General features: G+C 38.1%; 1 protein-coding gene across 1 annotated transcript in view; it reads right to left on the bottom strand.

The window, feature by feature from the left end:
- LOC126416379 (chitin deacetylase 1) overlaps positions 1-27,516 on the bottom strand; it is a 216,981-nt gene that overhangs the window by 7,010 nt on the left and 182,455 nt on the right. The window contains exons 5-9 of the mRNA XM_050084059.1: positions 17,826-18,031; positions 17,566-17,722; positions 17,249-17,387; positions 10,738-10,984; positions 8,450-8,641 (exon numbers count right to left, since the gene is read on the bottom strand). Coding sequence (XP_049940016.1) covers positions 8,450-8,641; positions 10,738-10,984; positions 17,249-17,387; positions 17,566-17,722; positions 17,826-18,031 — 941 coding nt within the window. The remainder of the gene's footprint in view (positions 1-8,449; positions 8,642-10,737; positions 10,985-17,248; positions 17,388-17,565; positions 17,723-17,825; positions 18,032-27,516) is intronic.

The following is a 27,516-nucleotide window of genomic DNA, read 5'->3' as shown; positions in this document are numbered from 1 at the left end:
ATATTTTAGCAAATAACTGTTGTTTGTGTGTGACACATACACTCAAATAAATTTGTTTTATGGTGCATTGCACTTCACAAACACTCAATGAATTTTAGTCTTTATGTTTTTATGAGTCTACAGCTGACTTTGTATACTTTATCAACTTTGTTCTAATTGAGGTGCTCTATCGTCATCGCCGCCATCGCATGCCAATTTACAAACACATAATCAGCTTGGAAAATAAACTTGGAGCAAATGGCACTGCACAATCTATTATTCTTAATGGACTTCTTCTTCTTCTTCTTTTTTTTGTTGAGTTAATTTTTCTCTCGATGTTGCATCTGGAGCAGCTGGCAGTGGGTGGTTTACACTCGCAATTGTCTGCTGTGAGAACGCATCGCTAGCTGGACTAGAATCTTTTTCCGACCAAGATGTCATCGCCTACAAGACATGACACTGTGGAATCGACCCGAAGACGTAAAGTAGACCTAGTTTTGTTTATAGTAATATGCCTTTTACTCTGTGGGGATGGGTTTAGAAAACCAAATGTGCTTTGGATACATTTTTGTTTCTTTAGTACAGTCATTTCTTTTCTACCTTCCTCCTCCTTTTGCCATTATTCATTGATGATAAGTACATTCTTAAAAGCAGCTTTCCTTTCAAAGGGATAGAAGCCTGTCAATAAGAAAATTGGACAATGATTGGTTACGTTTGTTTTGTCACTTTTCGCACAAAGAGGTTTAACACCTGAATGTTTTAACCTGTTGGGAAAAATTCCATGTGTCAGTGATGCATTGCATATATTACTAAAGACATTGCTTATAAAGGTGCAACAACTTTTCAGAACTCTGTTTGAAATTCCATCAACACCACGAGAGTTTTTGTTTTGTAGAATTTTATAACGCTATTAATTTCAGTGAAAGATGCTTTGTGCTACTTCTAGTTGCTTAAAGTTTTGCGGAATGGTATATTTTATATATTCTCTTGATTCTTCAACTGACCCATACACTGCTGTTTGTGCTGTTACATTTAGAATTTGATAGTCAAAAGCACTTGCAACTTGTGAATTATCAATCACAATGTTGTTATCCAGTTTAATTGTTATGGTATCTTGTTACACTGGCTGGATGTTGTGTCTGCCATTTGACAGTATCCCATACAGTTTTACTCTTATTATCTGCTTTATTTATTCCTGTCACGATGTGCATATTTCTGGAGATTTTAATGAATGTCCATAAAACACTAAAGTAGACTGTAGTATGAAAGTAATGTTGGATCTTGACAAATATTCCTATTCTTGGTACATGAGATTTTAATTCCCTTAGTTATCCACAGCATACTTGTTTTTGTTTAAATGGATCTTATGGATAATTATGCTGTCCATGGATGGCCAGGCAGTGTAAAAGTGATTCGTTGGTTTGGAAAGGGTGGCAGCTGTCAAAATGAGGGTACTGTTGGTGGTTAGTGATTTAATATTGACAGAGGTTTGGATGGAGTCATCAGAGAAGTGAAGATCAACATCCAGGATAATGTCATTTTTGGTTGAGGAAGACCAGGTGAAGCAGCTGAGACAGAAAGCATTGAGGTTGTGGAGGAATGAAGACAAGAGGTCTTGGCCCTGAGCCCAGATCATGATATAGTCCATGAACTTGAACCAGACAAGGGATTTGGGGTTTTGGGAGATTAGGAAGGTCCATAAATATGTTTGCATAGGAAGGCGCCATGCGGTTGCCCATGGCTATGCTGCAGATTTGGTTATATACTTTCCCCACAAAGAAAAAGTAGTTGTATATGAGGACATAGTTGATATGGTTTATGAGGAATGAGGTAGTGGGTTTCTAGATGAAAGTGTGTTGGGAGAAAGTGTTCAGTAATGCCAAGGCCATGGACATGGGTCTACTATCTGAATCTTCCCTCGCAGCACCATCTTCCCTAGACTGCATAGATGGGAGTTATCCTTTCAACACTTTCTTCATCCCATAACCCTCCTGGCCACAATCTCCACTAATCCACCTTCCCCTTCCTTTGTCCTGTCACTCCCTTCCAGTAATCTGCTCTGCACCTCCACATCATCTTCATTGTGCACTGCACCCTACCAGTTCTTTGTGTGTTTGTTTGTAATCTAGCTCATAAAACTTCTGAAAACTAGGAAAATTTTCATTCTCTTTTGTGTGAACCTATCAATAACTCTGTGCTTCCTCTATTTTTTGAATGGTCTCCTTTACTCCTAAATTATTTACAGGTAATAGAAATCAGTGGGTACACACTGAATGAAACTCCTTGTGTGAAATTTCTGAGCACCTGAATAACATGCTGAGATGTCACCAGCGTGTGGATGGAAAGCTCTGTGCTCCCTGCTTTGCTCTTATAAAAGTATCTCATTGCATTGAACTGTAGATGGGATTGCCAGCATATTTTGCATGCTTTCATTCATTGCCCTGTAGCAGAATCTTCTGGGATACTGTATGTATGTTCAAAACAATTTTTATAGAGAAGTGTGCGCAGAGAAAATTATGTGATGCCTATAACAGAATGTCTTTCTGGGATCTTGGGAGTCATACTTACATGCCAATATATTTATTCCTCAAAAGTATGATCATCATATAGTAAGTCAGACAAAATACAATCTGGATTGAGGATTTCTTGGTAGCATAGAGGCAGCATGTTATCTTGGATTGAGAGATGTAGAAATAACTTCAGGTGCATCCAGAGAAATGTGTTGTATATTAATGATCTAGCAGACAAAATTAATAGTAACCTCAGATTTTTCACAAATGATGCAGTAATCTACAACGAAGTAAAGTCTGAATGAAGGTGTACAAATATTCAGTCGGTCCTTGATAAGATTTCAGAGCAATGTAGCAATTGGCAACTTGCTTTGAATACCCAAAACTGTAAAAACTGTTCACTTCAAAAACTGAAAAACATAGTATACTTCGAATATAAAATTAGAGGTTCAAAGTCGGAATCTGTAAACTCATACAAGTACTTGATGTAATACGTAGTAGGGACATGAAGTGCAATAATCATATAGGCTTAGTAGTGAATAAAGCAGGTAGTAGATTTCAGTTTATTGTAAGAATACTAGGGAAACTCAATAATTCTACAAAGGAGATTGCTTGCAAATCATTCATGTGACCCATTCTAGAATATTGCTAAGTATATGGGCCCCATATGAAATAGGACACAGGAGGTATTGAATAGGTACAGAGAAGGGTAGCACAAATTGTCGCAAGTTTGTTTGATCTGCAGAAGAGTGTCAATGAGATGTTGAAAGAACTGAAATGACAGACAATTAAAGATAAATAGAAATTATCCCCAGAAAGCCTATCGACAAAGTTTCAAGAACCAACTTTAGATGATGGCTCTAGAAATATATTACAACCCCCTACATATCACTCTTGTAGAGATCATGAGGATAAGATTAGATTAATTACAGCACATACAGAGGTGTTTAAATAATAATTTTTCCTGTGCTCTAAACGTAAATGGAATGGGAAAAAGCTCTAATAACTGGTACAGTGAAATGTACTCTCAGCCATGCAGTTCACAGTGTTTCCTAGAGTATCGACGTAGACGGAGAATTAAAAATTTATTTTATATAGGTTATGCATTCCTATCTAGGGTTGAGAAAGGATTTTCATATTCTGGTACAATTTTTTGTAACAGGACTTGTAGACATTAGACAGGGAACTGGAGAACTGTACTTAGCAGCCTCCTGTGATTTATCAGAAAATCTGGACTTTTGAAGGTACATTACAGTTAAGATTTATTCATTCACACATTGTGTTCTGTAATCCTACCATGAAGGAGAATTTTCAGGATTGTGAAACAGATCTAGTTAATTGGCTGTTAATATACACCTAATTTACAGAAGTAGCTTCCATTGGCTGCTTCTGCCAGTTGAGAATCAACTGGCAGAAGCAGCTCGAACTCATGATGGGATTTATGGAATACAGTATGCAAATGAATGAATCAATCAATGAATGCATGAACAGAGTGATGATGATGGGGTTGCATGAGTTAAATGTGGTCACACTATAAATTTTGGTATTATTAATCATTTTTGTGCTTAATTTTAATAAAGGCACATGTTGAAAAGTTTAGTATAATTTCTACAGTTAGTGTGCAGTTTCCCAGTACTCTTTAAAAAAAATGTACAAAACTCAGCACACTGAGGCAGGTACTAAAACAGCACACACTAATTTAAAATAAGAAGCACTGTATAAGCCTTTCCACTGTCGTCCTATTAATTTAATGTGTCCTTAGAAAATGCTACTGAGCACTGAGAAATAACACAGAACTTGAGATAATTAATGTGAATGAAAACATTGCTTACGATTTGCTGAGATTATTGTAATTTTAGCAGAGTCTAAGATAGAATTTGGATTATTGTAAAGTTTTTTATAGGTACCATAAGTAAACCTGAGTAAAGATAAAAACAAATAAAACTAAAATATTCTCAAAAATAGATGAACAGTGTGAGGTGAAAACCAACACCAAAATAGGAATGACAACTCTAAAGTGTATGATTTCTGATGTTCTTGCAGTGTAACTTAGTTGAAATATACTGTGTCCAGTCAAATGGTTTACTTATTTTTCTGCAAAAAGTAATTGACTTAGTTGTCTTTGTAAGTGCTGCAGGTAAGTCCTAAGCCCAAGCAGCATCTAATAAGACATTTTTGTCAATCTTTGAAATGTTCTGAATAGAAACAGAATCATCATCGTGACTGGACACACTGAAATATTCCTCCTATTTATTGGTGAATTGACTAAATTCTTCTATATGAAGAGTGCAGTAACAAAAGATAATGGAAGTGTAATGGGTGTTAAATGAAGACTCCCAACAAGCTGCAAGGAATAAAAATAATTTATTAATGAGTAACAAGATAGATACATAAGCAGGAGAGAAATTTGGCAAGGTGTGGTGGATGTCAATGATGGACTCTGGTAAAAGGAAGAAAAGATGTTGGAATCAATAGAGGTTTGGAGATAAAATTTATGACCAAACATATTGCAGTTAAAGATATCCCAAGGTAAAGGCTTTAAAAGAAGTTAATAAGAAAAAAAATATTATGTAACACTGGTGGGAAAAAGATTAAAATTAACAACAAACATGATTCAGAGAAACAAGCTTAACATATGAAATAAAGACAGATTTGAATTACTTTAATGAGATGTGTTCTTTTGGAAGCAGTTGTGTTGGACTAGAAGAGATGAACACAATGTCATATCAATTTACAGAATTCCAGGAAGTACAATAACTGAAACTTCCTCATCTAAACTCCAGTGTCTTCTTGATAAACTTAAGAAAGAAGGAAGAAAAACATAATCATGGAACCTGATTTTAATGTAAATGGGTCAAGTCATGACAATAGCCCAAAACCATTTATTGACTTAACTTAGAACTCTGGTTTCAAACTAAATTTTCATGTATTCACAAGAGAAAATACCCTTCAACTTCTTGTGTAGACAATATCTTAACAAATTTGTTGTTTGATACCGAAAACAAGGTCTATTTAGATTTAGGAATTTCTGGTCATTTTGCATTGTTCATTCAGCTGGCAGGAAGAAATAAACAAAATGTTAAGAAAGGTTTTATGAAGAAACTTTTGTAAAAAGAGCTTGAACCTGTTCTGTGACAAGACAGATGCAGTAAAATGGCCTGTAGATAATGGTGTGCCAAGTACTGAGAACTTTGATACATTTCTAATAAGTTTTCCAGAGGCATTCAAAGAATCAAACCTGTCTAGGATCTGGCACAAAAAGGCAAAAGTAAACTACACTGGATTATTCCAGGCTTAAAAATACCTAGTGCGAGGAAATTAGAGCTGCATAAAGACTTGAAATGCAATAAAAATCCTCACTTTATTAACTATGTGAGATGTTACAAAGTTGTTTTTTAAAATAATGTTTAATGAGAAGTTCATATTAGGGCATAAGAATAAGTGTAAGGCAGTGTGGAATGTTATTAAATCTGAATTAGATACAACTGTTAAGCATTAGGAAATTTCAAAAATACAACAAAATGACAACATTGTTTGGAACCCTGTTCAGATACCTCAGTGTGTTAATAAATTTCTCGTAAATTTGCAAAATTTACTGTAGATGTGACTACATATCAGAACAGTGTAAATAACTATGGACTGGACCAGAATAGAGAACCCCTTATGACATTTAGTAAAAGTTTCAGCTGAAGATGTAAAAAACACTATTTTGTCCTTATAAAACATAAATGCTGTAGTGTGGGGTCAGATAACTACCACAGTAATTAAATTTGTGTATGATAAAGTAGCACACCCCCATCTTTAATAATCAGTTATCTGAGCAACTCAGTTTCTCTGATGTACTTAAGTATGCAGAGATAAGACTGCTACTCAAAAAATGTTCAAGGGAGGGTATGGGAAATTACTGTCCTATCTCTATCCTCCCAGTGTTATCAAGAATTTGAAAAAAATTGCTGCAGTCCAGATAACACATTTTATCATGAAACAATGTTATTCTAAAAAACCAATACAGGTTCCAAAAATGGGGAAGCACCATGAACGAAATTAATGAATTCATTGAAAAAATCAGATCATCACTGGACAAAAGCAATAAAGTGGCAGGTATCTTCTGTGACTTCACGAAGGGACTCAGTTCAATTAATCACTCCAGGCAGATACAGCATCACACAAAATGTACTGCTGTGGCTCAGGTCTCATCTGACAAACAGGAAGCAAAAGCATCTATGTGGGATACAGTTTCACAAGGAGTCCTTCAAGGCTCAATATTAGGGCCAGTCTTGCTTCTCTTTTACATAAATGATTTACTCTCAATATTAATGCCCAAACAGTCATGTCTGCTGATGATACTGTACAGTACTTATTCAAAAAGAAAATGAGAGAGAAATTCTGTGTGGTGTGATACGCACACTAGAAAACCTAGGCGCATGGTTTCAGCACAATGGCCTTAAAATTAACATTTCAAATACTCTGTTTACACAATTTAAAACCAAATAATCAAAAAATCAGTGTCATACATAAAAATAAAATTATGGAAGAAGCTCATACTATCAAATTCTTGGGACTAAACTCGGGCAAAAATCTAAGCTGGCAAGCACACATAGATTATTTAGCTACTAAAATAAACAGCCTTGGTTTTTTCAATCGATATACTATCTGGTGCAACAGACACAAACACCAGGAAAGTAGCGTACCACAGTTGCTTGAATCCATAAATCAGTATTGTTTAATTTTTGGGAGGAACTCAAGCTATATGTCATGAACCCTGCTACTTCAAAAAAGAAGTGTTAGAAAAAATGTGTACTGTCCCTTGAAGAGCATCCTGGCACCCATTATTCAAAAGCTAAAAATATTATCTATTCCTATATTGTACATATTTGAGATGTATCATCTTTTTACACTCAAATTGTGAGCTAACTGAAGAAAACCATTTCAAACATATGTACAACACTAGACACAAAAAAACATTACATGCTTCCAAAACATTGTTCAAAACTCCACTAGCAGACTCTCCAGTACATGGGAATGAAAGTTTACAATGAACTCTAGGGCAGGGATGTGCTGAGCCTGGAAACACGTTCACTGGAGAGAAAACTACAAGCCACCTTGTTTCAAATACTATTACTCAACTGAAGAATTTATGAATAATGAGATGATGATTTTAACAGTGTCAGTGTTTAATGCTGTACTGTTGTGTATAATAGCGTATGCAGAAATTAATGTATTGGTACATCATAAGAAAAACAAGTTAATAATACTATTGCATTCAACATAAACCTGTGCTGCTAAAATAAATGTGTTAGAAAATTATGTAACTATGGACATCATAAGGCAAAAACTGACATGTCTCCTGTACAGTCTGATCATATGATTTGTAAAATGTATGTTATGACATGAATAAAATATAAATAACTTATTAAATGACATTTAGTTCTTGGAAATGAACAGACAAAGAGTAGACCCAGACTACTGATACATAAAATACAATTGTTTAAATTAAATTAACTGTGGTGGCTACAGTCTGAGACTGTGAATGGTGCAAAACAGATAATGTGACTGGATCAACAAGATAATCTTTGATGGGTAATGATAAAGTAACAACCAAATTTAAATTACACACACAAATTAAAAAATATTTCCATTGCTGTACTAAAGGAATTGTACTTATGTTATAGTGAAATTTGAGCATGACAAAGTAATTTGTAAAGATTGGCATTATCAGTGATTGTAAATATAATTTGTTAGAAGAAAAGATAGCCTTTCTGAAAACCATATACATCCTTTTTGGAATTTTTTGAACAAATTATTTAATATCAACACCTTTTTAAACAAACTGGTAAATAATTAAGACAGTTTAATGAGACTACCAAAAAAACTACAAATAAACTGTGGACTAATGCAGACAAAAATATAACACCATGAAAGAAAAAGTTGTGTATGGAAGCATTCCACAATAAAATTACCTAGTTGATGTGATATTTGCTTCTGCTGGTTTAAATGATAGTGCACAAGAATTTGGCAAATTGCATGGTGGCGGAGGAATGTTCTCCCGTTTTGCACAGTTCCAGGCATCAAATGTGTTTAATTCTTTTGCTGGTCGTGGATCGGTCATCCAGATCAGACCTTGTGTGATTGTCACAAACCACACATCTGGGCTGAAATTTCAAGCGTATGTTAATTAGGAAATAGAGTATATGCATTATATATATTTTTTACATAATACATTATGTTTACACAATATATGGAAAATTGTGTTATCTATTATGTTTGAAGATATTGTGCAAAACAAATGATTGCAAGTACTTCAGTTACATTAGTAGTTATCCTGTTTTATACAAGTTGGTGTTATATGTTTTCGATCACATTTCTCACTAATAATATTAAACTTTATTTCCCATGTCTCCCTGTCCTCTCCAGGTTTTCTTCAGTGTTTTCTGCCTGTGTTTATCTTTCGGTTCCATTTGCACTAAGTTACTATTCAACAGCTGTCCATTACCAGTAATTGGAATATGTGGTGTGTCTAAAAAGTTTGGTGAATGCTATCAGACATCAAATGAAAACTTTTGACAATGTTCGTACAGCTTCTGGAAACTATCAGCAAAGGCCTCTTGTGGAATCAATCACAGAATGGCTGTCACACGATCTTTGATGGCTTTCGTGTCTGCACAACGTTCACCTTTCATGGCCCCCTTCAAGCAGGGAAACAGGTAGAAGTCTGCCAGATGTGCTGTAGCAATCAATTCACAACAGACTGGTAAAATGCAGCATTAATGGTTTGACCAGCAGGAACAAATTCATTGTGGATGATTCTGTTGTTGTCAAAGATGGTTCAAAAATGTTCAAATATGTGTGAAATCTTATGGGACGTAACTGCTAAGGTCATCAGTCCCTAAGCTTACACACTACTTAATCTAAATTATCCTAAGGACAAACACACACACCCATGCCTGAGGGAGGACTCGAACCTCTGCTGGGACCAGCCGCACAGTCCATGACTGTCAAAGATGGTGATCAACAGTGTTTTTCACCTTGGACTTTTGACGATGGTGTTTTTTTGGTCGCGGGGAAGACAGTAAGCACCATGATATCGACTGCCATTTTGATTCTGGATTGAACTGGTAGCACCAGGTCTCATCTCCCGTGACAATGGTGTTCGGAAGCAATGGATCCTGGTCACACATGGAAATGAAATCACCAGCAGTTTCCATCCATTTTGCTTCCTGCAAGTCTATGAGCTTGTGCGGCACAAATCAGGAGCAGATCTTCTGCTTACCCCAATCATCCCGAGTGATGGTGTGCACCATGTCCTTGCTGATGCCCAATTCCTCCACAATCAATCCGAGAGTCCATTGCCAATCTCGTGCCAGCATTTGTCACACTTTCTTGATCTTCTCTGGGGTTCTGCTTGTCGATGGCTGACCTGAATGTGGCTCATCCTCAGCTGTTTCCTTCCCTTCATGGAAGAGTTTAAACCATTTGTAATCACATTTTCCGTTCATGGCTTCCCTCCTGAACATCTGCATCAACATTCTACGTGTCTCCATTGCAGTCTTCCCCACTTCATAGCAGAAATTGATGTTTCACATTGCTCCATTGTGCTGTGACACTTCCTCTCACACTGACTATGTTCAACTGGTTGCAGTCTGTTTATATAGCCAGTCACATGCAGTGCATGCCATGTATTGATTCTCCTCAAGTCTCTGAAACCCATGCACATGCACACACACATGCGTGAAGTTTCCATTGAGATTGACACCATTCACCGAACTTTTTAGACACACCACGTATGAAACTCGGCTGTTGGTAAATTTTTATTTTGTTTTCAACACTATGTCATTTGTCTTCTTTGACCCATAGCTTTTATCCCCCTCTACTCTTCTTCCCTCACAGCATATGTGCATCTCTTTCTTTCATGTTTACAACCTCTGTGTATTTTACATTTACTCTAGTTGTTACTGTTTCAGAACTTGCAACTAAATAGTATTCTTTTGTTTTAAACAGTATTAATTTCCTGTAAAAAAAAATTTGTATTGATATGTGACAGGACTCAGATTTCACAAAATAGTAAGAATAATAAAGATCATCATATTTGATAATATTTAATCAAGTTGATAAAAATGTATTGCCAGACTGTTTTGTATGGATTGTATTAAATTCTTATTACATTAAAGTTACTCACGTGAATGACTCTTATAATGCAGTGTAAAAGACAATAGACACATCATATCAGTAAGTTATGTATATTACTCACAGGGTTTGTGCCCAGTCCAGGAACTTGTGCAGACCTCTCTCAAGTTCTTTTATTTGGAACCAGTTGGTGTGGAATGGCATCATGTAAGGAGCCTTGTTCTGTTCATAATATCTGCTGAAGTCTTCTCTGAGCCATTCAAAAACTTCATCAGGATCATGATTGTGTAGTACACACTGGTCAAGGTAAGGACAATGACCTCCTTCATATGTTTCTACATAATGAGCATTCAATGGCACTTCCCAGACTCCTAAAAGAAATTATTGCACATATATCAGGAAAGTTATGTGTCTCATAAGAAAATACTATTGAACATTTTTGCTATGAAACTAAAAGACAGATTAAATCTGTATACTGGAATGTTACTTGAGTGTGCCCATTTGCTTCTTTTGGAGCAACGTTCTTAATAAGTGAACTACTGAGCTACCAAGGTACAATTAAAACCCTGCCTTCACAGCTTCAGTGGTGTCAGGTGTCAGTACCTCACCCCTCACACACACACACACACACACACACACACACTCTCTCTCTCTCTCTCTCTCTCTCTCTCTCTCTCTCTCTCTCTCTTCTCTGTGCAGCAGCTTCGTTGTGCCAAATACACAATGCTGGGGTTGCAGTTTGACAAATGGTCTGCAGTGAGGTGTTGTTTTCTCTGGAGTGTAGAGGGAGAATGAGGCAAGAAGCAGAAGGAGGGTTGAGAAGGTGTAGCTAGCACAGAAGCGGGCAACTGATGTGTGGAGAAGGAATGTGTGAGGAGGTGGCAGTAGGTGTATGGGATAGGCATGTGACATGCACAATGTCAGCAACATAAAGGAGAGGGGTGGGTAATGGGTGACACAACAGAGGAGGGAGAGACTGTTTGGTAGAAGGAGTGTGGAGTGTGTGGTTGCCTCCTCCAATGACCACAAGGGTAACCTTTATTCTTTCCATCACTTGTGTTCCACCCAAGACTTTCCAATACCATTTCAACTGCAATATGTGTTCTTTCCCCCCAAATTTGTCATTAAAAAATGTTAAGTCCTCTTTCACTGGCAGATGACATTTGGTAGTTGAAGTCAATATTTCACACTTTATGGTAGCTTATACGATACATTAGAATTGCTGTCATCATCATTTTGATTTTAAATCTAGTTGCATTTTCTGTCATTATCACCTTGTTATTTGGCTTTTGTGATAAACACATTTTTTTAAGAAAGTAACTATAGCATTCACTTTACTTTTATTGACAAAACTTTTAAAACAGTGAATTCTGGCAGTCAGTGAGGGATCCAGATTGAAGCAATGACATTTCAAAGGTATGTGGACCTAAGATTGCATTCTTCATGATTGTTTCACGTATAAAAGGTGATGCTAACATTAAGTTCATACTCATTAATGAATTATAGACTATAGACAACTGTGTGTCAGGAAGAAAATTCATTAGTGAATGTTTATAGGTTGTGTTGCATGAATACACTGAAGAATGACATAACTTATCAGAAAGAAGATGCTAGAGACATCTGGGAATACTGAATACATCCAAAGAAAGGCAGCACAAATGGCCATAGGTTTTGTGGCCCATGGGACAGTGTCACAAAGATGGTGAGAAAAATGTGAACTGGCATTCTGTTTAAGATAGATGCCAACTATCCTGCAAATGCATACCTACAAAGCTTCAAGAACCAGTTTTAAGTAAGGAATCTAGGAATATACTACAACCTCCTACGTGTCTCTCCTGTAAAGACCAAGAAGACAAAATTGAACTAATTACAGCACACACAGAGGCATTTTAATCAATCATTCTTACCACACTCCATACGCAATGAAATAGAAGAAGAGGAGGAAGAGATTACTGTTTAACGTCCCATTGACAAAGGCGTCATCAGAGATGGAGCACAAACTCAGATTAGGGAAGTACAGAGAAAGAAAGCAGCCATATCCTTTCTAAGGATGCCTTAAGCAGTTTAGGGAAATTACAGAAAACCTAAAGCAGGATGGCTGGGCTTAGGTTTGAACCATCATCCTTCTGAGATTGGGAGAAAACCCTAATACATGTTAGAATGAAAAATCAGTGGGAAGTACCCTCTGCTTGCATATCACAGTGGTTTGAAGAGTATATATGCAGATAAACTGTAATTTTCGAAAATCATGTGGCATGGAGTTATTAGTGAGCATAGGGAGCACAGGGAACAAAAGGCTATTTACAATTTGTACAGAAACCAGATGGCAGTTATAAGAGTCGAGGGTTGTGAAAGGGATGCAGTGGTTGGGAAGGGAGTGAGGCTGGGTTGTAGCCTATCCCCGATGTTATTCAATCTGTATATTGAGCAAGCAGTAAAGGAAACAAAAGAAAAATTTGGAGTAGGTATTAAAATCCATGGAGAAGAAATAAAAACTTTGAGGTTTGCCGATGACATTGTAATTCTGTCAGAGACAGCAAAGGACTTGGAAGAGCAGTTGAACAGAATGGACAGTGTCTTGAAAGGAGGGTATAAGATGAACATCAACAAAAGCAAAACGAGGATAATGGAATGTAGTCGAATTAAGTCGGGTAAAGCTGAGGGAATTAGATTAGGAAATGAGACACTTAAAGTAGTAAAGGAGTTTTGCTATTTGGGGAGCAAAATAACTGATGATGGTCGAAGTAGAGAGGATATAAAATGTAGACTGGCAATGGCAAGGAAAGCGTTTCTGAAGAAGAGAAATTTGTTGACATCGAGTATAGATTTAAATGTCAGGAAGTCGTTTCTTAAAGTATTTGTATGGAGTGTAGCCATGTATGGAAGTGAAACATGGACGTTAAATAGTTTGGACAAGAAAAGAATAGAAGATTTCGAAATGTGGTGCTACAGAAGAATGCTGAAGATTAGATTGGTAGATCACATAACTAATGAGGAGGTATTGAATAGAATTGGGGAGAAGAGGAGATTGTAGCACAACTTGACTATAAGAAGGGATCGGTTGGTAGGACATGTTCTGAGTCATCGAGGGATCACCAGTTTAATATTGGAGGGCAGTGTGGAGGGTAAAAATCGTAGAGGGAGACCAAGAGATGAATATACTAAGCAGATTCAGAAGGATGTAGGCTGCAGTAGGTACTGGGAGATGAAGAAGCTTGCACAGGATAGAGTAGCATGGAGAGCTGCATCAAACCAGTCTCAGGACTGAAGACCACAACAACAACAACAGGATTCATGAGGATGGAGACTGCCTACAAATGAATGTCATGATGACAATGACAGTGGTGATCATGAATAAAATGAAAGTACTGGTGCCACAAGCATTTTTTGAGCAAAACAATGTGATGAAAGTAAGAATGCATCAGACTACTTTTTTTCAGCATGGCTGTCCTTCTTTATCAGCGGTGTATTGTTTCCATTTAAATATTTTTGTTTAAGCCTTGCCTCTCTGTTCCTCAGAATCATCTTTTCTTCTCTATTTTCAGTTTGTTGGAGGATACCTTGATGTGATACTGTGTGCTGGAAAACTACAGTGGGGACTTCGCATAGGTGAGACACTAAATGCGACACGTAAATCTCTGCACATATTAATGGGGATTCTGAAAGGCAGAAGCAAGGGTATAAAGGAGAAAGCCTACATATCACTTGTGAGACTCTGTTTGAGTACACTACTAGGTTATGATAGCCCCAGTGAAGACTGCTGAAGCAGATGGAAGGAATGAAATGGAGGACAGCCAGCTATATTGATGGGGCACTACAGAAGAAGAACTAATGTCATGGAAATGATTAAGAAATTGATATGGTAAATCTTGCAAGCAAAGGACAAAAGCTGGACTGGGAAGACTATGTGGGTGAGGCTACATGGGAATACATAGGACAAAGACTGGTCACTGATGGAATAGGTAAGAGAAGGAAAGGCCATCAGTACAAAATAAGTGCAAACTTATGTAACAACAATGCAGTAGGTAAACGTTCTTATGTTGGTAGAGGAGTAAAGAAGTGAAAAGAACTACCGGAAGATTTGCTCAATGCTCACCCAGACAGTTTTACAAAATTTAAAAAAAATGAACAATATGAAAATGGTATACTTAGTTTTACAGTAACTTACAGTATACTAGGGATATAATGTAATTACATGATATAAAAATATACTCACTACTACATTCATGATCAAATAAAAATTTTATTTTCCTGTCTGTATTTAACACCTCTAAATCAACTTAGATCTTTTAGAATCAGTTAAATAGTTGTTTCACTAGCCTGGTTTCTGATAATCTTGATGCATGACAGAAAAAGGCAATCCTCGCTTTTCATTTTGTATCTGTTACTGACTCACTTTCATGATACACCACCCCATAATTATGCAACAATCTACAATATTCATTTATTTGGTGTTTTATGTTGATTTTTTTGATGATTCTTCTGGCTGGCTTCTTAGTTTATCATTTTTTGACTTGCTGCTCAACTTGAATAATGTTGGTTCACATTTAACTATAAAGTGGTAGTGTCTGAAATGAGCTGAATTTTATTTGAGCCTGTGGAATTACATTGTGTACAGTAAATGTACATGTAATATAGGACACATCAGAAACAGAAAACATTCATTATCACCTATTTCCTAACAATTTTGTGTATAACATAACATCATTGATACAATACATAGAAATGTAATGTGATAACTACTCTTCAACACTACAAAATGCCTTTTCCACTAAATAGTCTTTGAATTTCTCTCAAAATTTGGTGCCATGTACATTGTCATGGAGGTTTTTACATAGAATTCTTGATAATTTGATGCCTGAATACTGAGGGCCTTTGTCAAGCATTGTCAGTTAGTGGGATATACTTTGTATATCATTTTTCCTCCATGTGTTTTGGTATGTACACTAGCATTTGTAATCCACAGTGCACTATGTTTTATGCTGTATATTGTTGTTTTATACATGTACAAAGTTGTAAAAGTTAAGACACCTAAATTTTTGAAGCAGTTTCTGTATGTTTCAAAAGTATTCTTTCTAAAATGTGAATAATCTTTTTGTTTCTTGAATGTTTGAGTTTTCCCACACTGTCACTCCACACTGCAGGTATGAGAGTATATGGTGTACTCAGGAGCTTTGTCTACATACTGCAATATCTGCTTCATTATGAATATGATGGGGCTACAGGTAGAACTGATATGATGTTTCCATTTTGTTTCATTAGACACAGTAATACCTAAGAACCCAGTGCATTCTGCTTCTTACAGCCTCGTTTCATCCATCTCTAAACTCATGTATACAGCCTTCTCTTTGTTTCTGAATACAGCATACATCATCTTTTTTAGATATCTAACCAATTTATTTTCCAAGAACCATTGAACTGTGATATATGCAGGAATGTATTCACTTATCAGTATTGTCATGTCATCCTGCATACAATACTTTCTTCTCTTTCTCTTAATGAACAGCCTAAATAGCAATAGTCTCATGAGCAATCCCTGTGGCACTCCATATTACATGGCTTTGGTTTCTGACTGGTATGTGTTCTGTTTTGATACATACTGTTTCCTGTTGCATAAGTATGATTGTATCCTCCCTCCTGCTTGCCTTCAAATGCTATAGTTTTCCTACATTCTTATCAGTGTTTCATGGTCATTAGTGTTGAATGCTTTGAAGAGATCCAGAAACATTGAAGACACAACTTTTTATTTGTCTGAGGACTGTACAATGTAAGCTGCCAGACTGATAGTCACTGGGTCTCTAGATTTTCCCTTTCTGAAACTATGCTGTGATGATACAAAAATGTTATGTTTGTCCAGATAATCAATTTATGTATTACACATAAGCATTTCTAGGATTTTTGAGAGACATGATACCAGTAAAACTTGTATGGAATTGCTGGGGGTCACCCTTAGCTATTTTCTTGTACTCTGGTGCCACCCTGCTTATCTTTAGTTTTCCTGGAAAAATTCCATCTCTGAATTTGGTGTTCCATGTGTTTGTTTCAGTTTAGTTGTTCTGCTCTCTATTGAAGCTTTCTCATTTAAATTCCAGGTTATGGATTCACTAAGATATTTGAACTTATTTAGAATCTTAATTTCTTTACTGTTCTTTAGTTGAACAACCCATGTTTCAAGCTTGAAGATTGGCATCATTTCTGCTTTTCAAAAACACTTCTGATTAGAATGAAGATGCTAGAGATAAAGAGTAATTTTCCAGCAGCAGCCAGATAAAAGCACATTTTAGATGCACCACTACAAAAATATCATGATACATCAATAGACAGCCTTTCATTTCACACCAAAATCATCAGTGAAACAGTAGACAGACACTCACTGGCGTTACAACTGTCTCTACAAAATTTCATGACAGGAACCTATTTCATTACTTAACGGAAACAATAGGAATTGCAACTGTCAAATATGTATTGTAGTAAATAATATTCTGGTTGTTCAGGTGTTACATGCATACTTTCTATAAAGGAGTGCTTTGTATTTCTCTTTAAGTTTTAAGAACACTGATAATGGTCTGTTGATTTGTCTCCTCTTCTATTTTACTGTGATAGAGATACTTGTACACACTTTAAAAAAGACTTACCTGGAAAGGAACGCGATGGACAGGTTCCAGAACGGCATTCGTGTGGTATCTTATAATCAAGTGTATATGGCCATATAGGCACCTTGAGAGGTGGTATTCCAACAGAGCTATCATAAATATAGCCAAAGTCTTGAAGTACCTGTAATTAATCACCCTTCAAATTCTGCAGGCATGAAAGTACTAATTATAGGTTCTAGTTGTGAGTTTTGACATATCTGATTACAATCATGAGTTCACTTTTTAATCACTCTTCTAATATGAATTTTTTTTTTTTTAACTGGGGCTGTATTATAACAAATATTGAAACCTGGCCTCACCTCATACTGTGTGTTCCTGCCTGGTTTCAAATATGGAGCTCTCATTCCCACTATGTCATTCTTTGAAATGTTTGCAAAATGGTGGAGTATTTTTTTCATTCCTATCATTTCACCAACCCATTCCTCATATCCTTTATCCTGGAGACCTTGCTGAAGTCTAGAAATAACAAACATAATGCAACATTACTATAAAAATATTTTAGAGCTTCAATGAGTACTGCAAAATGATAGAATCTTTGCCTACATAGGTTTATACTCACGATATGGTTTCAGTTGCAATTTCATGACCTTCATGTGCAAGCTTCTGTATCATGTTGTAATTGCTGTACTCATGAGCAACAAAAAATGTGCCACGAATTGGGCAGCCATTTGGATTTTTCCGCTCTGGATCGAATACTTTCATGTAATGGTCAAAGTTATTTAGATTTATTGCTCCATCAAATGTCAGGAAAATTATTTGGGGAATCTGCAAGGTAAAAGCAAACTTTTATGAACTAAATTAGTTTCATAACTAGTTGTAAATGATTTTGATTCAGTCAAAGGATGAAGATGACAAGTTAAAAATAACTAGCCTATCTGACAAAAATATCATAGTTAGTATTATTTTTTTATCTTCTTTCACCAACAGTACGGGTGCACCCGGATAGATAAATATTTTACACTCTCCAAACAAACAGCATATCTCAAGATGAGACATAAAATATGATTTCACAATTATTTGCTCTACATTATAAGAATAGTGTTGTTATGGTTACATTAAATATTACTATTACTATATACTGTAAGTGGAATCTTTTGTGCCAGACAGAAAAAGATGATGAAAATATGGACCTAGTTCCACAGAGACCAAAACAGCAGCAAAGGCACTGACAAGGCAGGTGTATAGCCAGCAAATGTAAATATGGCGCTGATTATGGAAGTTGCCAATGACAGTGTGAAAGACACCTCCAACTTAGTGTTAGTTCCCACTTTTTTCAGAACATAGTCAAAAGGGTGCTGCTGATCTTCAGGCCCTGACAATAGCACTGTGTTGTTCTGTCCATCCAAGGCTGTATACAATGTCAACCAGAATCAGCAACAGGCACTTTATGTTTAATTCTCTCCGTGCTCCATCTGCTTCATGTTTCGCACACTATCGTTGACGTCATTGTGACCTGGACTCTGTTTATGGAAATAACCTTCAGACTAAAACTGACAATTGAAAAAGGATTTCAAGAGGGACCCAGCTTTGGCTAAGCTGTTAGAGCAAAAAAACTTCAAATAACCCTGTTACAACAACAACTAGCACCTCAGATGGCACCTCAAGAAGAGTGGTACGACCACCAGATGGACATATGTCAGCAGCTATCTTACACTGGAATACAGTAGCTAAGGGTCTCATCCCTATCACCACCACTTTGTCCATTTACACTCTATATGGAATAATAGAGGCAAATAATTCACAGCACTTAAAGTAGTACAAAGTGAGCTCCAGCAAGGTTTTTTCTCATAGTACGCTAAGCCGGAATTGTTCCATCTGCTGCAAAAGTTGTCCCCATTAATGGACCTGGTTACCCTACCTTTTGAAGAGCTGTGTAACTCACTGGTAACTTATTATGGTCAACAAAACCAATGTGTATGAAAAGAATATCAAGGATTTGTTTTCTTCTTCTTGATTGTTTTCTTTCTTCTTCTTGCTTGTCTGGAAAGCACTTCTTATTTGTGTCTCCAAGTAGCTTTTCTTGTAAAAGGTTTCACACAGATCCTGTAATGTGTTTGGCAGACTTTCCTTGTCACTTATGGCTCACACTATGTGTACTTGGTAGTGAGAAGAGATCAGCATTTTGTTGGATGGTGGCAGCTGTTGGCATTTATGTCAAATTTCTATGTGTGTCTTCTACCTTTAGAATCATTCAGCATTCCATCATGGTTCTTCTTTATCAGAATGTCTAGGAATGGTAGGAATCTATTTCTTTTCACACCCACAGTGAACATGGTATTGTTTTGTATGCTGTTAAGGCAACAGAGGAATTCTGGTAGATTTCCTCCTCCTTGGGGCCTAACCATGAATGTGTCTTCCACATATCTGTAGAATGCCTTTGGTTTCAGATGTGCTGTTTCCTTGAAATGTTTCACATATAGATTAGCAATACCTGATGCTAGAGGGGATCCCATGGTGATCCCAGCTATCTGTTCACAGAACTTTTCCCCATACTAGAAGTAGGTGGTGATGAGTACATGTCGAAACAGTTTCACAGTGGAGCTGTCAAAGTTACTTTCTAGTAATACAAAGGAATCTTCTAGTGGTACCTCTGTGAAGACAGGCATGGTGATGAAGTTAACTATGAATGGATCCTTACAATGATGAGCCAAAACATTATGACCACTTTTTTAGTAGCTTGTTTGTCTCCCTTTGGAACAAAATACCTCACTGATTCTGTCTATAAGGGAACTGACTGTTTGTTGGTAGGTTTGTGGAGATTGTGGCATTAGATGTCTATGCACAGGTCTTGTAATTTATGTGAATAATGGGCCACTGATTAGTGCACACAGTGACAGTGCCCTATAGTGACCCAGGTGGGTCGCAAAGGATTTACATCAGGTGAATTTGGTCACCGGGGCATCAATGTGAATTCACTATAATGCTCCTCAAACCACTGTTGCACAGTTCTGGCTCTGAGACATGGACAATTATACTGCTGAAAGATGACAGTGCCATCGGGAAGACATCAAGTATGAAGGGATGCAGGTGGCTTGCAGCTGTCAGTGCATCTTCGATTACGACCACAGGTCCCATGCCAGCACAGGAGAATTTCTCCTATAGCATAATAATGTTCCCATCATCCTATGTCCTTGTCATGTTGCATATTTTGAGCCACAATTCACCTCGATGACAGCAATTGTGGAGCTGACCATTGAATTGGTGTAGCAAAAATGTGATTCACCCAATGAGCTGACACATTTCCATTGATCAGTGGTTCAATCTCAATGGTCCCATGCACACAGCAATTACACTACTGGCCATTAAAATTGCTACACCATGAAGATGATGTGCTAAAGATGTGAAATTTAACCAACAGGAAGAAGATGCTGTGATATGCAAATGATTAGCTTTTCAGAGCATTTGCACAAGGTTGGTGCTGGTGGCAAAACCTACAACATGCTGACATGAGGAAAGTTTCCAACCAATTTCTCATACACAAAAAGCAGTTGACCAGCATTGCCTGGTGAAACGTTGTTGTGATGCCTCGTATAAGGAGGAGAAATGCGTACCATCACGTTTCCGACTTTGATAAAGGTCAGATTGTAGCCTATTGTGATTGCGGTTTATCGTATCGCAACATTGCTGCTCGCGTTGGTCGAGATCCAATGACTGTTAGCAGAATATGGGATCAGTGGGTTCAGGAGGGTAATACGGAACACCGCGCTGGATCCCAATGGCCTCGTATCACTAGCAGTTGAGATGACAGGCATCTCATCCGCATGGGTGTAATGGATTGTGCAGCCACGTCTCGATCCCTGAGTCAACAGATGGGGACATTTGCAAGACAACAACCATCTGCACAAACAGTTTGACAATGTTTGCAGCAGCATGGACTATCAGCTCGGAGACCGTGGCTGCAGTTACCCTTGACGCTGCATCACAGACAGGATCGCCTGCAATGGTGCACTCAACTAGGAACCTGGGTGCACGAATGGCAAAACATCATTTTTTTGGATGAATCCAGGTTCTGTTTACAGCATCATGATGGTCGCATCCATGTTTGGCAACATCGTGGTGAACGTACATTGGAAGCGTGTATTCGTCATCTTCATACTGGCGTATTACCCGGCGTGATGGTATGGGGTGCCATTGGTTACATGTCTCGGTCACCTCTTGTTCGCATTGACGGCACTTTGAACAGTGGACATTACATTTCAGATGTGTTACAACCCGTGGCACTACCCTTCATTCTATCTCTGCAAAACTCTACATTTCAGCAGGATAAAGCACGACCGCATGTTGCAGGTCCTGTACGGGCCTTTCTGGATACAGAAAATGTTCGACTGCTGCCCTGGCCAGCACATTCTCCAGATCTCTCACCAATTGAAAACGTCTGGTCAATGGTGGCCAAGGAACTGGCTTGTCACAATATGCCAGTCACTACTCTTAATGAACTGTGGTCTTGTGTTGAAGCTGCATGGGCAGCTGTACCTGTACATGCCATCCAAGCTCTGTTTGACTCAATGCCCAGATGTATCAAGGCCATTATCACAGCCAGAGGTGGTTGTTCTGGGTACTGATTTCTCAGGATCTATGCATCCAAACTGCGTGAAAATGTAATCACATGTCAGTTCTAGTATAATATATTTGTCCAATGAATATCCGTTTATAATCTGCATTTCTTCTTGGTGTAGCTATTTTAATGGCCAGTAGTGTATAAATGACAATGTCATTGGGTCAACATGTGAACATGTGGGGGTGGTGTGCTGTGGAGCTCCATGTTCAACAATGTATGATAAATGGTGTGCTCTGAAATATTTCTGTGTGCACCAGCATTGTGCTCTAGCATCAGAGATGACACAGGTCACCGTCTACCCTACTTTACAGTGCAGACAAGCCTTTGAGCCCCAAATTCAGAGAAGAGTCATGGACATCCAACCTTTTAGTGCCTAGTGGTAGTGTCACTGTCCATCTACCTCTTTCTGTAGATGCTCATGATAGTAGTGCGTGAACATTTGACCAGCTTCACTATTTTTGAGATACTGATTCACAGTCTCTGCATGATAATAATCTGCCCTTTGTCAAAGTTGCTCATCTCAAAGGATTTACTCATCTGCAGCCCATATCTCTGCTAGGGTAACCTCCCATCTGTGTCCGCTTTGCTTACACACTTTTGTTATTGTGTCATGTGCCCACAATGTCACCAGGTGGTCTCCAACATCACAGTAGGTATTTGGTGATAATGGTTTGGCTCATGATTGTATCTCATGAAGCATTTTCATTAACTCTTTCAAGTGTGCCAGGTGTTTGGCTGTGCTACCTGTTGGCAAATTTTTAGTGTTAACTCTTGAACAGAGAAGAACTTCCTCTTTGTATATTTTTTGGATGCCATAAAGCCAAAGTTGTAATGGACATCTAACATACAACAGTCTGGCCATATCCTTGTCCAGTCCTGAGATGCTGAGCAGTGAGTTGAACGCCCTTGTCACTGCTGATGTAAAACCTTTCTTTACTTACTCTTATGCCAGATCCTGTAGTGGTATATCATTCTTCTGCCAATAGTCATATGGTCATGACAGTATCATTGCACTGGACTGCATTTGACAGTTGTGAAAATGATTATGTCATTGTCCTCATGGAGGGCATTTACAGCCCTGCATTCTGCCACCAACATGTTGTTCTTTGGCATTGTGACTTTGTTAAGGACCCTGCATGTCTCCCTTTGGTGGTGTCAGATGGGAGACCATAGTTTGCTTGCTCAATATGATCTCACATTTAGGTGATACTCTTAGAACTAGTGACATTCTGCATACGAGCCTGCGGAAGTTGGTGGAACATGTTGCATTGTTTTGCTGAGTTCACTGGTTGTAAAAATGTTTCCATCCACCCAAGACCTCGTGCAGGGTGAGAGACTGTATGCAAGTGCAGCTGACAAGTGACCAGAGTTTATGGAATTTTGTCCAGTTCTAGCCTGCTGACATGGGTATGTTTCCACATCAGGGTCAAACTAGCACACTGTAGAATGAGTTTTATCATCATGTTCATGGGATGTTGCAAGTAAGTGAACCACACCATCGCCTCCTTATCTGTGAACTGCTTTAAGAATGTCAATCTGCTGAGCAGACTTGCCTTCTTTATTTGTAGCATTTGCAGTATCTTGAAGCTGCACAGCATCTGCTCCCCAAAGAGGTGTGCTGTATGGAAATGTGGGCATTCTTTGCAGATTTCATTGCTGACATCTTATTTGTCACAACTTCTGTACTGAAGGCATGCCATTACTTCACCTGTTGGGCCCTTGGAAAAAAGTCCAGTAGCTATAAAGGATCAAACTGGATATGAACCCAACACTTCAGCTGAAGATGGCATATCTGGCCATTCCCTGGCAACATACCACCACAGATAATATACACAGCTGGTGGGTGGCCATACCTTCGACATCCTCTGCTGAAGCCATACACGAACAGCAATCCCAATTCTGTTCATACATGCTGCTCTGTGTACACACCATATGACAGCAACACACATCCCACTGTGTACATGCCTGAGGATAACAGTAACATACATGGCCCTTTGCATACACACCAGCTTCCAGTGGGCTTCATGAGAGTCACTAGTATTGCCTGCTAGCAGCACGCACCACTGACCATGGTGCTGCAAATGTGGCACTACATTTTGTCAGTGCACCATGTGACAATCATTTGCATCTCATGCGACTCTCATAGAAATCCTTCTGCAGATAATTTAAGATGCTGCACATCCTCCAGCCAGCAGTAGCCACTTTCACTTCAGGCTTAATGCCGGCTGCTCTTTGCAGCTCATCCATAAGCAGTGACCTTCAGCAGCAGTCTTCGGTACCATCCCAATCTCCGACCAGATGTCAATCCAGTGTGTCAGTGCGACCCACAAACCGAACTGCCTGCACATGACCAAGGTGGACACCAACCAGGACACTGACCAAATATTGACCTAGGACACTGATCTGGATTTTAGTGAGAACTCTAATTATGCTAGAAGTTGCTCTTCTTTTCTGTTCCACATCAAAATCATGAACTGTTCTTCTGTGTGTTACCAATAAAAGTTCTTTCATTGTAACCTGAGGACTGACTTATTATGTGCTGTCCTTGCCACCCGTAGAGACCAAGACATAAAAATGACAAGCAGAAAATTCATCAAAACGTTGCTATAAGGCAATGCCAAGACTTGCCTCATAACCCAAAAGGATTTATTAAGAAAGTCATTGAGGAGCATTCCCTTACAGAACAGCTCTGTGGGGAGGAGATTCTGTGCAGCTTGAATATGTTACAAAAGCTATGAATCAAGAAGATGAGTTTGCGCAGCAGACTGTTTTCCTTACAGCATTGTTGGAATAAGGAGGTGATGCCATGGACTGCTTACTTGCTACAGCCTATCAACATGATAATGGTATTAGTTGTGGTTTAGTATTTTAGTAAAAGTTGTAGCTTTCTTAGTAGAGAGATAATTTAGAGACCGCTATTGTTAGTTCTATAAATAGTTCTACTGGTGTAATTGAACGTAGGTAACGTACACATTTTTTCAGTAACTGTAAAATTTTACCATGAGTGAGGAGTGTGGGCTCAGTTGTAGGTTTGTGAGTAGTGCATTACAGTGTGGGATTTGTTCAAAGTATTTTCAATGCGGGGAATGCAGTGGGGAAACTAGTGGGGATTCTAGTGAGATCCTCTCATGGGAATGCAGAATCTGTAGTAGAAATAAGTTGATAGAGGAGCAGGAGCATAAGATCTGTGCCCTTCAGGTGCAGTTACAATACACAAAGGAGAAACTAAATAGGTTGAGGGGAATGAGAACTGGCAGTTGGCAAGAAGGCAGCTAGGAGGAGGTATTCAGATAGTTGTACTTTGTGTATATGCAATAGATTTGACCAAATGTCAGAGTTGAGTGGAGAGGAGCCTCTTGTAGCTGTAAATGTAGGAAACATGCGGCAGTCCTCAGCTGCTAGGAGGCCTAAGTCTGTTGCGAATGCTAACAGAAAGAAGAAGGTTCTGCTGCTAGGTAGTTCACATGTGTGGGCCAGCAGCTGCACAAAGTGTGGGCAGTGAGTATCAAGTCACCAGCATTGTGAAGCCTAGTGCAGGGTTGGCTCAAGTGACTGACAGCATAGGGGAGTTATGTAGGAATTTTATGAAGGAGGATCAGGTAGTTATAATGGGTGGAGCAGGGAATAGTCTTGATAGGGACAGGTGGTGACCTGGTAAAAATAGCTACTCAAACAGGTGGCACTAATGTGCATTTTGTGCAAATGTTTCAGTGTCATGATTGGCCTCATTGTAATGCGTCTGTTAGGCATGATAACATGGGGCTGGAGAAGGCATTGATGCTAGAGGGCATGGGTCACATTGCAATGGTGCCAGTTGAGTCTATTGATAGATTGGGTTTCACTAGGCATGGCCTGCACCTCAATGGGTATAGGAAGGGGAAGCTAGCAAAGCTTATAGGTGACAGTGTGGTGGTGGGTGATGGGGTCACTCATGGAAAAATTCCTACAGTAGTTCATGTTAGAGCTGCACCTTTTTTAAATTGAAGTCAACTGATAGTTATACCTGCTTAAAGGAAGTCCCTCTAACTAAGGAATTACCTTCATAGGACATCATGTTTCCAAGTAGAGAAGAAATTAGCATATTTCATCAAAATATAAGAGGTATTAGAGATATAGTGAACTGCTTATAGATGTCGACTCTGAAATTATTGGTATATCGAAGCACCACTTAAATAATTTGACAATTCAGAGGCTCTCTTTACCATAATACAGATTAGCTGGCTGTTTCTCAAGGAGTTCGTTACAGAGTGGAGGAGTGGTCATGTATGTAAAAAACAGTATTCTATTTGAGTCCATAGACATATCACGGCACTGCACTGAACAGATATTTGAATATTGTGCAGGGGCAGTTGAATTTAGTGAAACTAAATTTCTAATTGTTGCTGTTTATAGGTTCCCTAACTCTGACTTCAGAGCATTTCTGCTCAAGCTCAAGAGGGTTCTTAATTTGCTTTGTAGAAAGTACCAGATATCAGTTATATGTGGTGACTTCAATATTAATTTTGTATACAATTGTGCAAGAAAAAGGATGTTGGTATATCTCCTAAATTTATATGATCTGATGCAGAGTGTGTTTTTTCCCAACTAGGGTACAGGGGAACAATAGCACAGCCATAGACAATATTTTTATTCCTTCTTCCTTACTAGATGGGAATTCTGTTGGTAAAAGTGTGAATGGCCTTTCAAAACATGATGCACAAATTTTAACACTAAAAGGCTTTTGTACTCAAACAAATGTCACATATAATTACAAACTATGTAGGAGAGTTAGTCCAATGGCAATAAAGAGTTTTTTAAAACTTATACATTATTTACTGTCATTTCTTGTTCACAATATCAGCTTATTTCTAAGAATAAGTAGCTTTCACTCCGTCAATACTCAGCAGAAATCCAAACTGCATTTGGATTTACTTCCTTAACTCTTGTGCAAAAAGGTGTGCAGTATACTGCTGCATCCATTTTCAATAAGCTATCACAAGAATTCAAAAATCTTAGCAATAATCCACATGCTTTCAAATCGAAACTGAGGAGTTTCCTCATGGGTCACTCCTTTTATTCTGTTGAGGAGTTCCTTGAAAAATTAAGCTGATCCTTATGTTATATCGTTGGCTGCATTTACTTAAATTCATGGCTTGACTTTTTTTGGGTTCATAAGTATTTTATTTTTATCTGTTATTATTTTTATGTTGTAATTTCATGTACTGACACATTCCATGACCTTGGAGATTTGCTCCTCAATTTGGTCCTACAGAACTTTACATGTAAATAAATAAACCAGCAGTAATAAGGTAAATCATCTCACTCCTCAGTAACTCAGGGTTGGACAAGGATATGATCAAAATATTGTACTCTATTGATCTGGTACCACCGTAGGTTTATGGCCTCCCACAAATACACAAGTAGGCAGATCCACTATGCCCAATAGTGAACACTAAGCATTCAAACATATGCCAATGTATGGAAAGCCAACATGTGGCATAGCTGCTAAAAGCTCTCACTAGTCATTGTCCACACTACATCAAGAACTTGATAGAGTTTGTGAAAGTGTTTCAAGCTGTATATCTGGACAAAAATTTAATCTAGTCAACTTTTATGTAATATCGCTCTTCACTGAAGTACCACGAGTAGATTCAACGGTATTACTACAGAGCTACTTCAACAGCATCGTGGTGATAATATTTCAACACACACT

This window comes from Schistocerca serialis, chromosome 8 (assembly GCF_023864345.2).
Source record: "Schistocerca serialis cubense isolate TAMUIC-IGC-003099 chromosome 8, iqSchSeri2.2, whole genome shotgun sequence".
NCBI classification, from domain to species: Eukaryota; Metazoa; Arthropoda; class Insecta; order Orthoptera; family Acrididae; genus Schistocerca; species Schistocerca serialis.
The sequence above is the reverse complement of the archived record's forward strand: the minus strand, read 5'-3'. Positions and strand labels throughout refer to the sequence as shown.